Source organism: Peromyscus maniculatus, chromosome 2, assembly GCF_049852395.1.
Source record: "Peromyscus maniculatus bairdii isolate BWxNUB_F1_BW_parent chromosome 2, HU_Pman_BW_mat_3.1, whole genome shotgun sequence".
NCBI classification, from domain to species: domain Eukaryota; kingdom Metazoa; phylum Chordata; class Mammalia; order Rodentia; family Cricetidae; genus Peromyscus; species Peromyscus maniculatus.
This window is the reverse complement of record NC_134853.1, coordinates 34731695-34746850: the sequence shown is the minus strand read 5'-3', so window position 1 is coordinate 34746850 and position 15156 is coordinate 34731695. Positions and strand designations below refer to the sequence as shown.

Below are 15156 nucleotides of genomic sequence, written 5' to 3'. Positions count from 1 at the left end.
GACAGGAAAATTCGAGCTCTCAGCCCCAGTCATTTTAATGATAACATTGGATCTGCATTATTTATTAGTTATTACATGCTGAGTGATTCAGTGTTGTACAATGCTTGAAAATCATTCCAAAGCAAGCAAGCTTTTTGTCTTTTTAATTCTGACTGGATTACATAATGCATTTGTATTTAAATTGCTGAAGTTATTTCATACATTCCACGAAACAGCTATTCCCTTGATTTCCAACCAGATTGATTTACGTGATACAATCCCCCTGGAAGGGAGACATTTGTTCACCCGCCCTTTTGTTGTTAAAGCTATGCAGACCCCTCTCTTAGCAAATCTCAGGAGGGACCTAGGGTGTGTGGAAAGGAAGGGAGTGGAGGGCCTGAGAGATAGCAGGAATCTCAACTTCTAGCAAATGCTTCCAGTTCTGGCTGCTTTTCCGATTTCTTTGGCTGTCTGCTTACTCACCTTTCATTTCCAGGTTGATTCTAAAGACTATGCCTTCTTTTGATCTCTTCCTGAGCCCTTGGTCAATTCTTAAATTGTTCTCTGGATGCCATGAGAGAAGCATGTGGCTTGAGGAATTTTTGGTGACTCAATTTGAATTTTTTTTTTAATGGGGAGAGCATGTTTTGGAATTGAGAAGTGAGAAACAGCTCATTTTAGCAAGAGGGTGCACTGGTATTTGTTTAGGCATGGAGTGTGTGAGACTTCTGGGGCGTTTTTCTGATGAATTGTGCAAGGAAAGAAGGTTGCTAAGTAAAATTGTATTTCATTTATGTCAACAAAAGATATGCAGAAGTACGGATTCATTACTCTAATTTGCTACTAAATGAAAAGCAGATTTGGTTTTATTCATGTCACCGTAAGAACTAAATAATAAGTATTCACACCAAGCATGGTTTTTTTTTGCCAGCAAAAATTAAAACAGCAATGAAACCTCTTTCAAATACTAACAAATTTACTTACAAACACCTATATTTATTATTTCATAAATAGGCGCAACAAGTTCCATAAAAAAAAAAGATTAAATACAGACACGGTATGAGGAAACAATAATACAGAGCCATAAAGATGATCGTTTAGCGCTTTCCAACCTGGTTCTGCAGCTAAGATACCGGGTGAGCATTTGGCAGCTTTATACATAAAAGGACTTAGATAGATGACATTTACTAACTGTTACACAAAAGTGATACAAAAAAGGATTTTTTTTGCAATACAAAATAAATGTGTTTGCGCTTCCCTCCCTCCACACTAGGTTCTTCTTGTCTGATCAATAAGACAAAGCCAATTTGTTTTTAAATTAAAATCATTTGGGAATATTTTTTTCAAGTATTTTGAAAATATAGAACTATTAGTCAGTTGTTTTTAAAAATGAAGTAAAAATATGAATGTTTGCCAATTTAACCCCTCTGTGAAATAAACAAACTGGGGTAAGCCAGTTTCAAATTACAATTTAGCTACAAAAACATTCACATTTTATACTCTAGGAGAGTGTAACATAGATGCTATTTACAAACTTGCTATGACTGCTACATCAAGCCATTTAAAAAGTCTTTAGTAGTTTCATATAAACACCCATTATGAAAACCAATGAAAACCCAGGACCATTACCCCAGACATCTACCGTTGCTAAGGCAGTTACTAGAGCGCAGTACTTCACAGCAAAACCAACAGAAATCAGAACGGTCCATACTTCCTTCAGGGAAGAGGAACAATGTCCATAAAAGATTAAAAAAATAATAACGAAGCATGACTATTTCTTCCAGAGTGGGTGACCCACAAGCTCACATGGTCCTAAGTGCTTAGCAACTTGTATTTTCTAATAAAATGAAGAATTGCCTTGAGTGTACAAAGCAATCCATGATGAAAAGACTTCCCTGAATTCCTCAGTGGAAATGAGACATGTTGAGATTTTTCAGGTGAGGTACAGTGCTTTGTCCCTCTGCATGCCCCTGTGTGGAGAGAAAACATTGTTACAGGAAAATCAGAACCGCGGTGGGTGGGGGCGGGAATGGGGGCAGGAGTGGTAAGGGTCGTATTATTTGTTCTAGCTGGGGGAGCGGGGGAGTAAGACGGGCGCGGGCGAGGCGCACAGGTGGTTGACCTAAGTCCACAGCAAAGAGAAACGTGAAGGCATTTGTTCTTGGAAAGTCTAGAAGATGGCTCCACACGGTTTTTGGACCTTACTTTCCTGAAGCCTTCCTGGCTGTGGAAGCCTTGCCCATGCTGAGGCTCATGCTATGACACTCTCCACCACCAGGTGGCGATGGCCGGCTGCTTACCCACTACTGCAGTAGTCGTTGTTCCAGTCCACCGGCTGTGGGGGAGGGTTTCTGCACCCAGAACGCACATACTCCATCGCTTGGGTGACAACTTGTGCGGCTGTAGATGTAGGGTTGATAATAGTCTGATAGTCAGGTTGAAGAGTAAATCCCTGAGGGGAAAGCAAATCCACACTTGAGAAACGCAGTGCCTTTTAAAAGCAAGCAAGGACATAGTTACTCACGCCTGCAAGCATGGTAGGCCACCTCAGTTCTGCAGGAACCCGTGGAAGCACCCCTCTCCCCCGACCTAAAGTAGAAAAGAAGCACCCACCACCTCATTATTCTTACCTTTCCTTCGTTTAACCACGTGTCAAAATCCTTTCATTACACCCTTGGGCAGATAAATTGAGTTGGGAAACAATTTAAAATATAGAATAGCCAACTCAATCCAAGCAAAGGGAGAATGACCTTAAGCCCCTCACGGTTGATGTTTTCTATCAACCTAGAGACACATTAATAGTTAATCCCCAGAATAAGCAGCAGTCTTCCTGAAGCATTCGGGCAGCAGGTGGCTGAGTGTTTTATTAGACTACACCTATTCACATATTGTTCTCAAAACCCCTTTCTACATTCAGTCACAATGGGGCCATCTGCTTCTTCTTTTTATTTGTATTTCTCTATTGGCTGAAAATTTCAACCATATCGGCTGTTGGACTAATATAGGGGAAGAGATGGAAAACAACTTGCCATTGGAAAACATGGGAATAAAACATGTAAAGACAGCAAACATTTTTAATTGAAAAGTCTCTTAGCTGGCAAACAATATTCAGATTTCCGGAGGATTTTTTTAATGCACTAGTATGGTGAAGTGTTGACTTTTAATGCCAGTAAAGCTATTAAAAATGCAAGGACAGACTCTCTGAAGCATATAGCTGTATCTGGTAAACACAAAGCATTATACACAATTTATTTTTGGCTTATCTGGTGAATTGAGGAGCAGCATAAGCAGGCTTTGCTGGAAGTGACCACAGAAAGCAACTTAATTAATCTCGTGGTTGTCTTTGCAGCAGATTCTAGCCATGGTTTTTAACACCCAAGAAATCAAGATTATAAATGCATGGTGCTCTTTTTACTTGCAAGTAGCATTGGAGCAAAATGCTATTGATGACTCTCCTTACACTCAGCATGGGGGTAAGGGGGTGGATTTTTAACTAAAGGCATTTCCTCAGATTTTTACTCATGTGTGGTTGGTCCTTCACATAGTGATTTGAAGACCACATCTCAGATCAATTTGCCTTAACCTTCTAGTTGGCTTTAAGGGGTCCATTGATTTGCTGTTCCAATGACAAAGACTGCAGACACATGGCTATGTCTACTCTCATGAAATTGTGGAGAGAGAAGGAATTCAGGATGATGAGAAACAAGTCACCAACAAGCCCAGAGTTTAGTCATACTGGTTGTTGCTCCAATGCAGATTTAAAGCAATGGATTTCCTAAGTAACAACTGCCATGTAGGAAGCATTCCTGAATAGAGACCCCTCAGGCTGAAAGCATCTTCCTGGGGGAGGGCAGTTTCACCTTTCTTTAGGTCTCTTGGATTTCTAATATGGAAGGAGTCTCTGACCTCAGTGAAATACCTTCACTCCTCTGGTCCTGTCCTGCTGCCTACCTTCTCACTTTCTTTCCCTGATATCCTGTAATGCTAGGTGGAGAGCAGGAAAAGGTTCTAAGAAACCCTGTATTGGTTTCTTTCACAATTGAGCCCATCTCCAGGGCGGCTGGGGGACACTGTGATTAGTGTTTACAGTGTTTACTGGGTCATCCCAGGGCCTAGCCTACAAGAGTGGCTCAATAAATCAGGTTTTTCAAGAAATAAAGACTATTTGAAGCTACTGTAAGAAAGTAAAAAATGAACATGTAAATGTCAAGACTTATTTGACCTTTTAACTTAAAGTTCTCCATTGAATTTTCCATACAATTGACAAAACGTAAAAGCAAAAAGGCTCAAAATAAAAAGTAACTGGAAATATCCCAAGTTAGTTGAAGGTCGGACACATGGAAGAGTAATGCACACAGTGGAAATAGTTCCACAGGCTAAGTCAGAATGTAAGGAAAACACTTCTAAATCTCTAGCTTAACATAAAAGCCACATGTGATCTACAAAGGTCCAAGATGGAGAATTATGCTACCTTCAAAAATCTACATTTAAATAAATCACTTCTGCCCAAACAACTAAGGACCAAGAAAAATATAGGTATAGACCAAAGTAACAGTATTTAACATTATTTTACTTTCAAGATAGAAACGGAAACATTCCCCAGAACACTATATAAGGAGATGCTGAGGTCAACCCTTGAGCTAAGTACACTTCTGTTATAGATGTAAATAGGAAACAACAATGATGATATAAATTTTTTGAAAAATGTTTGCTTAGCAGTCTAATTAAACGAGACTGAATATTTTGCATTTTAATGCTCAGGAGAAAAATCACCAACTGTTTTGTAGCATGCCTGGAATTTTAAATTTCATTTTCTGGTGCCAGATTGAAATAAAAATAGGAAACATGATAAAGATTAATTTGATGTCAGAAGGGACATTTGCTCTTTAATTAGATTCCTGTAGCCCTCACAGTTTTGTTTTGCTACCTAGCAAGTCTGAGAAAGCCTGTAGCACCACCAAGCAGTGATCCTCATAGTCACACTTACTGCAAACTAATTTCATTTCCTGCCTGTCTTGAGAGGTATTTTCAACAGGCATCAATGTTTTGTCTTTATGACTGATTTATTCATCAATCTCAATGTGATTTAAAAAAAAAAAAACCCTTAAATTACACCCAAATCCTACAGCAGCTGTTTATTACACAAGGAAATTGAAAATCTGTCTGTGATACCTTACAAAGATTTTTTTCTTAAGGTTATAAAGGAAAGTGACAGATATTAATGATTTTTTTCTCTTGACCTCATTCCACAATAAAAGTGCACTGAGAGACAGAAAGAAAACTGAAACAAAAAAAGTAGGACCATGGACTGAGTGTATAAGATATTCTTAAGAAAATAATGGAACTGTCATTGCTGGAACACTAGCAGGCATTTGTTGTTGTTGTTGGAAGCATCATTTTCAAAGGGACAGTAAAGTATCTAGAGTAGTACTGAAATGTGAGACCATCTTTAAAGAGTACAGTAGCCATCAGCTTCTTTTCTCTCTTTCTTTTCTTGGTACTTAAACAGGAATGTGGTAAACACACTAGGAAACAAATGGCTTCAGGTTGAAGGTGGATTGGATGATGAACCCGGCAGGTCGACTTGATCTACAGGCTAAAATCTCACTCATGACATGAATAGCGGGCGCGACAAACTGTTGAGAGTGTACCGCATCACATTGATTGGTGCCAACTTCTCCATCTTGACTTTAGGATGGCCAGCTGGCAGTCCCTTTAATCTGCAGGCTCCTTGCTCTGTTAACCTGCCCACAATGCAGATACAGTCCCCATCTTTTTCATCTCCTGGGACCTATTCTTCTGGTTACTAGTCTTTGCTGGAATGTCCTCACACCCTTCCTACCTCCCCGCCTCCACAGTGTTTAAATGTTGCGTTTTCTTTGCATCTGTGGTCTCTGAAGCCTTTGAGTGGGCTGTGAAGTGCTCTCTGCCATTCCTCTATGAGCTGGTGTCTTCTTGTATCTTGGCCATTGGATTTTGACTTTTTGTCTTGTTACTATCACTTCTCATGCTCCAACTCCAGGAAGCATGAGCCTCTGTCCCTGGATTCCCAGATCACTTAAGATTAAGAGTACAGGCCATGCCTGGCACATGTTAGGATTTGTTTAAATTTTTTTTTATCATAGTAAATTTTTTAACTTCCAGCTACACCCAAATCTACAATTTCTCCAAAAAGTATAGCATACTATTATTAGAGGTTTATTATTCCACAATTATTTTATTAATTGCCTATACGTTCAAGGCATTGTTGAGAGTGATTTTAGTAACGCTGTCTTTGTAGCTATTTTTTCTTCATTGTGAATTCCGGCCATTATCTTTTATTATGAGTTCTAACCCCAGACACTTTTTGAGATACACTAATAAAAAGCTGACTTGTAGATCAATAAATACCTCATTGAAAACAATGTGAGTTATCCCCCCATATTTAGAATCTGTATTGTGAGATAAATCTCGAGGTTTTACAAGTAGCCCTTTAATTCTCAAATAGCAGAAAACTATTCATGATGGCCATTGCCTTATCCAAGGTGTCAACATAAGGAAAAGAAGGAGGTATTCCTGAGTAGATAAATTAGGAAAGGGTCTCCTTTCTGGATAGGTCTGTCTCTTTCCCAGAGGGACTCTTTCCCTTATGAAGAAGTAGATGAGCTACAGCATAGTGATCAGCACATGTGCCTGGAGCCCACAGCACCTGCAAGCTGGTGTCAATCCATCCAAGTGCAGGTGACAGCCCCACACTGCTTATTCTTCAAGCAGATACCATTGACTCACTAAAATACAAAGGCATTCAGTACTGTTCATTTCCTTGTGAGTAGTGTCTGATGCACAGGGTTCTATCCTTCTATCATTCTATCCCATGGACATCTCTTGGTCATAAATGCATTTAGAGACAGGGCCAGAGGTTGGAAATTGTTACCACTGTGGTCTTCCTTCCAAGTGACTCATCTTCAGCAACAGGTTGTGGTGTGTAGGTAAGAAAGTTAGCTATTCACATATTTGGTTTAGGAGCCAAGAAAGACAGTGAGACGATGAATTCCTTTATATTTTATAAAAGATTTGACTTTGCAAGTACCTAAGATTGAAAAGCCCTCTAAACTCTTAGAGGACACAGACTTTCTGAAACAAATCTGTTAATAATCTACAAGAAAGTGTGAGGCTGAGAAGCAGTCACTGAACATTCAGAATGATGCTTCAGAGTTCTGGTCTGATCTGGATTTGAACTCCAGCTCCCAGCTTGTGAGTTCAGTACTCTTACATGCCAAGTCTCAGTTTCCTTACCCACCAAATGAATACCAACACTGCGAGTTTTCTGAAAATTTAAGTGCTAGGTACTGGGTTTGCTGTAGTCAGCTTTCAGAAACCTGTCTGTAATAATCATAATAAAATACACTTTAGGCTTCCTAGACATGGCTCGTACTTCTGCCTCCCTGTCCTTACTCTTCCTAGGGTAAGCATGCATTCTGTGTACAAACAAGATATGAATTTTGCAAGAGACCATGCTTATGGGTTTACTCAAAGCTCTAGGAAAAGCATAATTGAGTGGTAAAGATGGTGGTTAAGTTGGCTATGACTGGTAGTTTTTAACCTTTGTCTATTTTCTAAAGGGAGCTTTCAGGGTTTTTTAATATTTTATGTTCCATTGAGTTTATAGATGCTCCGAATTCTCAAATCATGAAAGAGCATTAAAATCTAAAAAAAAAAATCTGAAAAGAAAATTTGATTGCAAATAAAAACTAAGTAAGATTAGCCAGATACCTCTCCTGTTTTCTTATTTACTCAGACACACACACACACACACACACACACACACACACACACACACACACATGCATTTGCAATGGTAGGGATTAAATCCAGGGCCTGTCACATGATGGCAAAATACTCCTCTCATCCCAGGCTCCTTGTATACATTTCAAAATGAAGCTCCAGTTACTATTTGGTTCTTAGTGTTTTTAGGGCTCTACTAAATCTGGTATTGAATCTGATTTCATTTATACCAATTATTGAACTCAAGGGTCATCCCAGTCAAGAAAGCCTCATTTCCTAATGACATTAAGAAGCAATTACAGACTCTGTTTCAACAAGATCCATGATACACATGGCATCTTAGCACATGTTATCACTAAAGAGACTGAAACCAGAAACAAAGGGGCTACCGGCAAAGGAACACCAAGTTGATATATCTTGGGAAAGAAAGCGGTGATTCGAAGGCAAGTGCTATCAATGCCTGGGATGGTGATTCTGACAATTGGCCACTTGTAATTTACACTTTCCAGAAGTAAGTCTGTCAAATGCCTGCAGTTCTCTCTCCATTTCACCCTTCTCTCCTTTGCTTGATAGACAGTCACCCTCCAGAGGTACACAGAACCTAAGTGAGAGACTTACTTGCTGCATGGTGGGCGAGTGTAAGGCAGACTGGACCTGCATGGGAAGCTGGCTCCCAAGCGGCTGCTGCATGGCAAGCGGCTGATGCTGCTGCATGCTGAGATGCTGGTGAAGAGGTGGGCTGATCTGGAGGGGTGGTGGTGGGGACACAGCCATGTTGGCTATGGAGACAGTCACTGGCATTTGGTTATTCGGCTTGGGTGCTATGTTTCTGGGGAGGCTTGGGTGTATGGCGGTGAGGTGAGGATTCATTCCTGGTTGTTGATGATAGTGAGAGCTTAGGTACAGAGCTGAGTGGGCCTGGCTGGGCCCATGGAACACTGACGGCTTGGAGTTGACCAGCTGGGGTGGCTGAGATGTCTTCACATCAACAGGATCACTGTAGCTCTGCAAAGAGAACAAGGAGAGCAGCATTAGGAGACAGGTCTCTGAGCACCGTGCTCTCCCAGGATGTCTGTGAATTTTCTCATGGACTTTCATGAGAATCAACATCCATGACTATTCCGGTGTCTCTTATCTAAGGATTCTTTCATCGTTATTTTTAACATAACTTATACAACACCGACTTTCTAACTCCTTTATGAAATCTAAAGCATGCTGTAATGACATTTCATTCCTTTGCCTTTGCCTAAATGCTCTGCTCTGACTGACTATTTTGGTCATCCAAAGACAGATAAAAAGATGCAGGAGGACACCATTATCACCTTAAGTTATCTCACTTTCAAAGTCATTCAGTTCAGCTCTCCCACTGATTACATGCTTGATTTCTTCTCTTTGTGTTCTCACAGAGCCTTGGCCCTAGATATTTCCACAAAGAAAACAAAGCTGGCTGATAGCAGTGGCTACAGAAGAGGTCTAAAATACCTTCCAAAAGTCATGGAAAATCATACTAATATGTCCTCAAAGGAACCACAGAACTTACCTTGATTTTTTTTAAAAGGAGATGGTGATAAATTGTTCCCACTAATGAAGTGGATAAAAATAATCTCTCTTTGGTAATTTAGACACCATCATAAATTAATATAATCTTGCCCTAATTTTTCCACACCTAATAACCTTTTAATTGACTTAAAAACCAGACGTTTCAGTGGAAGCTGAAAGGAATCAAAGATTAACCCTGTGGGATTACCTCCTGGAAAAGAAACTAGCTCTTCATTTTCTGAGAGAAGAGATGGATGGAACAAGTGCAGAATGTGAATCTAACAGGAAAGGAAAGGGTCGATTGTGCTTCCAGAGAAGAAGGCCACCCTTGCCAAACCAGTCTTGGGAACTCACATACATTTTTCCTTTGTGACCTTGATGTGGTGCCTCTTTGGTTCATAAGTCAGCTTTGTGCTTAAGCTCTCCCCATCACCAACAGCCAGGGACGAATCCTTGTTCAGCAATGCAGGGATCATGTGTCCATGAGGACCTTGATGTCCCTCCTGCTCCAACAATTCTACCCTCTAATCCACAGCTCATACTATCTATGGAAGTCAACTTAAGCTTCATTATCTTAGGCCATTCTGAAGCACTGTGAGCAGCATAATTCAGGCACTCCCAGGGATGCGGGAAAAGTAAATGACTCACAGCAAGTATGATGCTCATGTGTGTGCTGGATTCCATGCCTTTGCCTATTTGTGGTTGGTGATTCTCAACCCCACATGTACAGTCTTATAGGAAGGCTATATATGACCCCTTTGAAAATACGCCAAATGTGTGAAAATGTCATGATGAAATAAGGAAACAGATTATTACTGTGACCCACAACAGGGCAAAATGCAGAGACTGTCCTCGTTGAGTGCTCAGTGCTGATTACTACATCTGCAGCACAACCCACATACTCAAGGCTCAGGAAACATCACAGAAGAGGGGGTGGAAAGACTGTAAGGGAAGAGGACCAGGATGTCTGATTGGAAATAGTGACTTCTAGACACAACACAGATGCTGAAACCATAAAAGCTCAACAGTATGGCTGCCTAAAAGTGACCTCCACAATTACAACATTAATTAATGTGCTAACATCAATGGATGTGTGAAAATGTCTTCATGAAATAAGGAAAAAAGCTATTATAGAGATCTACAACAGGTCAAAATGCCTAGAATATCGACTTGGAGGGATTCAATCCAGACAGCTTCATTATCATAAGCCAGTATTCTGTACTGTGAGACACACATACACACACGCACACGCGCGCACACACACACACACACACACACACACACACACACACACACCAAAACATGAGAATCTGGGACTCAGGGAGGTTAAATTTTCTATACAGAGCTTATAGAAAGGTATACCCAAGGAGTCCTAACCACCTACCACCCCCCAGGGGCATTTTCATTAGTAGAATTGGAATAGAAGTTTGTATTCCCTGTATTCTATAGTAACCTCAACATGCCAAAAGTGTTCAGCAAGAATTTGTAAAAGGGACTGCAGATGGAAAGTGTTTATGAAATGTAGCTTCTGAGGGTGCTTCCAATGAAAGAAAACTTTGAATTAGACTGTTTTGCTTCTGCTTTTAAATTCTTGTATAAAACAGTTAATGATGCAAAGCAAAGTTCAAAGGGTTAAATGAATTTTTAACACAGAGAATTTTAGAAAGCTATATATTCATCATACACTTATATATCCACACATACACATATCCACACACACACAAACCTACTGAACCCTTTTTGTGTTACTCATATGCACACGCGTTTAGGGCTGGCCACTTGGGAATTGGCTTGTCCCTGGAGAATTGGGATTCTCCCTTTCTCAGCTCTCTTAGCATCCATTGAATGCCTATAGCTTTCCATTTAGCCTTGTGAACTCTCCCCATCTATGGTGACAAGTTAACTAATATAATTATACAGGTCTCTTTTAGGCAGCCATACTGTTAAGTTTTGGTAGTTACAGCATCTGTGTTGTGTCTAGAAGGCACTATCTCGAATCAGCTGTCCTGGTCCTCTTCCCTTACAATCTTTCCACCCCCCTTTCAGTGATGTTTCCTGAGCCTTGTGTAGTAATCAGGGTTGGGCACTCCACAGGGACATTTTCTCATTTTGCCTTGTTGTGGATCACTGTAATTGCCTCTGTCAGCTTCAACACAGTTTCTTTAATGAGGGGTGCAAGTGACACTTAGCTGTGGGTAAAAGCATTTAAAATACAGTTTGAAACAATACTGGTTTAGGGAAAGCAGTCATAGCTTCTCCTCTAGGGTCTGTGGCCTTCCTAGATATAGTTCCGTTGGCTATGTTTACAGTACCAGGGATGAATTGCCCCTATTGATCAAGCCTTAAATCCAATTAAACAGTTGCTGATTCCCTCCAATATATATGTGCCATTATTGCAGCACTTGGGATATCTTGTCAGGCTGGTCATGGTTTGTAGGTGTGGATCTGAACAGAGAGTTCTCAAAAGAAGAAGTAAAAATGGCAGAAATATCTTTAAAATGTACTCATCATCCTTAACAATCAGGGAAAGGCAATTTTTTAAAAACAACTTTGAGTTTTCATCTTATGCCAGTCAGAATGGCTAAGATCAAGAAAACAGCTGACAACAAATGCTAGTGAAGATGCGGGAGAAAGAAAACCCTCATCCACTGTTGGTGGGATTGCAAACTGGTGCAGCCATTGTTTAGATTAATGTGGAGAATTCTTAAAAAGCTAAAAATAGACCAAATGACCCAGCTCTACCAATCTTTAGCATATTCCCAAAGGACTTGACATCCTATTCCATAGATACATGCTCAGCCATGTTAATTCCCATTCTCTTCATGATCACTGGGAAATGGAAACAGCTTAAATGTCCTTCAATTGATGAATGAATAATATAAACGTGGTACATATGCACTATGGAATACTATTCAGCTAAAAAAGAAAATGGAGTCATGAAATTTTCAGGTAAATGGATGGAATTGGAAAATATTATGTGAAGTGAGGTAACCCATACTCAGAAAGATAAACACTGCATGCATGTTCTCTATTTGTGGTTCCCAGCACTGAGTCTTAGGGTGGGTACATGACCAAAGTGACCATGGAGGCTAAGGAAGCAGAGGAACCATGGGGATGAGGGTGAAAAGGAGTTCTAAAGAGGGGGATAAAAAGGTACAGGTGTTATGAAAAAAAAGAAATAAAAATGGCGGGGGGGGGCCAGGACTGAACTGAGGAGGGCAAGAAGGAAGAGTAATACAGAGCGAGTGGAAGGACAGAGAGAGAAATAACACTAAATAAGCTGGAAAAAACCTACGAAAATATTATTTTATAAGCTTACTTAAAATGCACATATAGTGTGTGTGTGTGTGTGTGTGTGTGTGTGTGTGTGTGTGTGTGTGTGTGTCGTTGAAAGGGAGTTATGCCACTTGAGGACATAATGTTTCCTCTCTGAGCCATAGATTATGTAACAGAAGCTCCAGAACCAGGTATAGAAACCCTCTCTTTGAGTTATTAGTCAGAGGAGTCCAAGAGAATTCCTTCAAAGAATAAAGGCTCCTGCCATTGCCCTCTGTTGCCGCCTAGAACTTGAAAATAAGACTCCCATTGCTCAAGACAACATATATTTGGGACAAAGGATTTAAAAGAATTGATCTAGAACTTTCTGGAGGTAACTCCCTATGGAAGAGCTTTAAAGTATGGGAGGGTTTGGTGTTGGGGATTTAGCTCAGTGGTACAGTGCTTGCCTAGCAAGCACAAGGCCCAGGGTTCGGTCCTCAGCTCCAACCAAAAAAAAAAGTACGGGAGGGTTCTTTTCCTTATTATTAAGCACAAAACATTATCAGACATTTGTCATTTATGTTCTTTACAATAAAGAATGTAAAGACCAGCTTGTATCCTAAATCTACTTTGGAATACTAGGAATATTTACTCACTAGGGCTATTGTTTTTTCAAACTAAGTAGATTTCTAAAAACAATTTGGAGAACACTTGAATGCAATTTTTGACACAGAGGGAGAACATTAGGAAGCTACATGTTGCTGTTATTGTTATTTTTTTCTTACTTCATAAGCAGTTGAATTTCACATAGTAAGTAACATGTTGGGCCATTTCTGTATCCACCACAGACATTCAAGGATGAATTCTCTTACTAAACTACTGTTGGACCATTCTTATATCTACCACAGACACTCAAGTATGAGTTCTCTTACTAAATTGTCTTTTTACTAAGATGTCATTGATGAACAAAGAGATCTTTTCGATGGTGGAGACCTGCTTCTCTATGATTCATGCAGCTACAACAGCTTAAAACCACACATTTGCTGAATCAATGTATGACTGGCTGTTCTTGAGCAGTGCCCTCCTCAGGTGCTGCTGTTCTTGCTGAGATCTCTTACCTAGACATATCCTCCTGTTTCCCAGCCTGTAGAAGGACCTCAGGCTTGAAAATACCGCCATATGTACAATTGCTTTGCTGTGTTTGCTTTTTTACTTTTAGCATGAACTATATTCTGCCTGAGAGAGAAGCCATGCCGGTTCTTCACACTGGCCTTTGTTCAGATACACCACTCTTCTACTTAATTGTTGATTATTAAACAAATAAATACAACTTGCTCAGTCCATATACTCTTACTTGTATGTGTGTTTTCAGGGCTGATAATTGAGAATTGGATAAAGAATAGGTGTGCTATTCCCTGGGGAACAATTTCTCCTGCCCTCAGCATTCCTTAGTTGCCTGTAGTTCTTTGTCTGGGGTATAGGCTTGTGAGTTTTCCCCCTCCACATTGGCATGTCTGTTGGAGTCATCCTTATTCAGCTTATGTTTGGGCAGCCATGGGTCCTGACAGGGATGCTTGCAATGTCCCATCCAGCTGTGGAGAATTTGTGTCTTTATGCAAAGATTAACCATTTATAGATGGGGAAAAGCCAAATTTTAGCTCCAATTTCAACCAATTATTAATTAGACCAGTATAACTGCCATCTATTAATTATAGAGTGACTTGTCTTAGAGGTAGGTAGAATACATTCATTTTAAATAGCAAACAGTCATGAATTCATAATCTCACTAAATAGAAATATGATTAAATCATATATTTAGTATTCCTTCACTGTTCTTCCAATCAAAATGCAAAAACAATCCAACTGTTCTGAAAATGAGGTGTGTACATATACGGTCTCCATACCTGCCAATTAGAAGTCAGAATTACTCTCTCATGTGTTCACTACTTAAGTTTTGTTCTACCTTCAACCTTTTCTCATTTTGCAGTGTCTCATGGCCATCATCTGAGAAACATGGTGTTACTAGTATAAACTGTAAATCAGTCAAAGGATTTGATACTTTTAGAGGAGAGATGTGTTCTTTAAACATTTTTTTCAGTGCTGGGGATTGGACACAAGACCTCTGGCATGCTAGGTAAAGGCTCTACCACACATCACGTCTGACCTGTTACTCATGATAGGTATCTAACAATGCTCTCTGTCCTCTTTGCATTTGAACCACAGGATCTGGTTGACATCTTCTTTAGGGAAAACAAACTAGTAACAACAGAGACTTCTAGGCCTTATCATGAAGATTTCCTTTGATATGTGCAAAATGATGAAGGCTATAGCACTGAATGCCTTGAGAAGAGTTCTTGTTAAGCAAGTTGATGACCATCCAAGAGAACTGCATTCTCATTTACTTTGTCTAATGAAGATGATGCTGCAGAGTGTATAAATGCCCTCATTCTGGCACGATGTGTGCTATAAAAATGAAAGATTGCAAAAATAATTGTTATTTAAAATAGCAAAGTATAAACACAAGACATAAAACTCAGTGGAAGCAATAACATAAGAGTTGCTGGACCAAATCAAATTAATAGTCCATCTAATTTGATTCTTGTTTTCAGTACTGAC

At 39.9% G+C, this 15156-nt stretch overlaps 1 protein-coding gene across 4 annotated transcripts in view; it reads right to left on the bottom strand.

The window, feature by feature from the left end:
• Nucleotides 1-827: 827 nt before the first annotated feature.
• Tox (thymocyte selection associated high mobility group box) overlaps nucleotides 828-15156 on the bottom strand; it is a 310327-nt gene continuing 295998 nt past the window's right edge. For all 4 annotated transcript variants that reach the window (XM_042270875.2, XM_076563936.1, XM_076563935.1 and 1 more), the window contains 3 exons: nucleotides 8362-8748; nucleotides 2280-2431; nucleotides 828-1949 (listed from right to left, as the gene is read on the bottom strand). In XM_042270875.2, the coding sequence (XP_042126809.1) occupies nucleotides 1913-1949; nucleotides 2280-2431; nucleotides 8362-8748 (576 nt within the window). In that variant the 3' untranslated portion in view covers nucleotides 828-1912. The remainder of the gene's footprint in view (nucleotides 1950-2279; nucleotides 2432-8361; nucleotides 8749-15156) is intronic.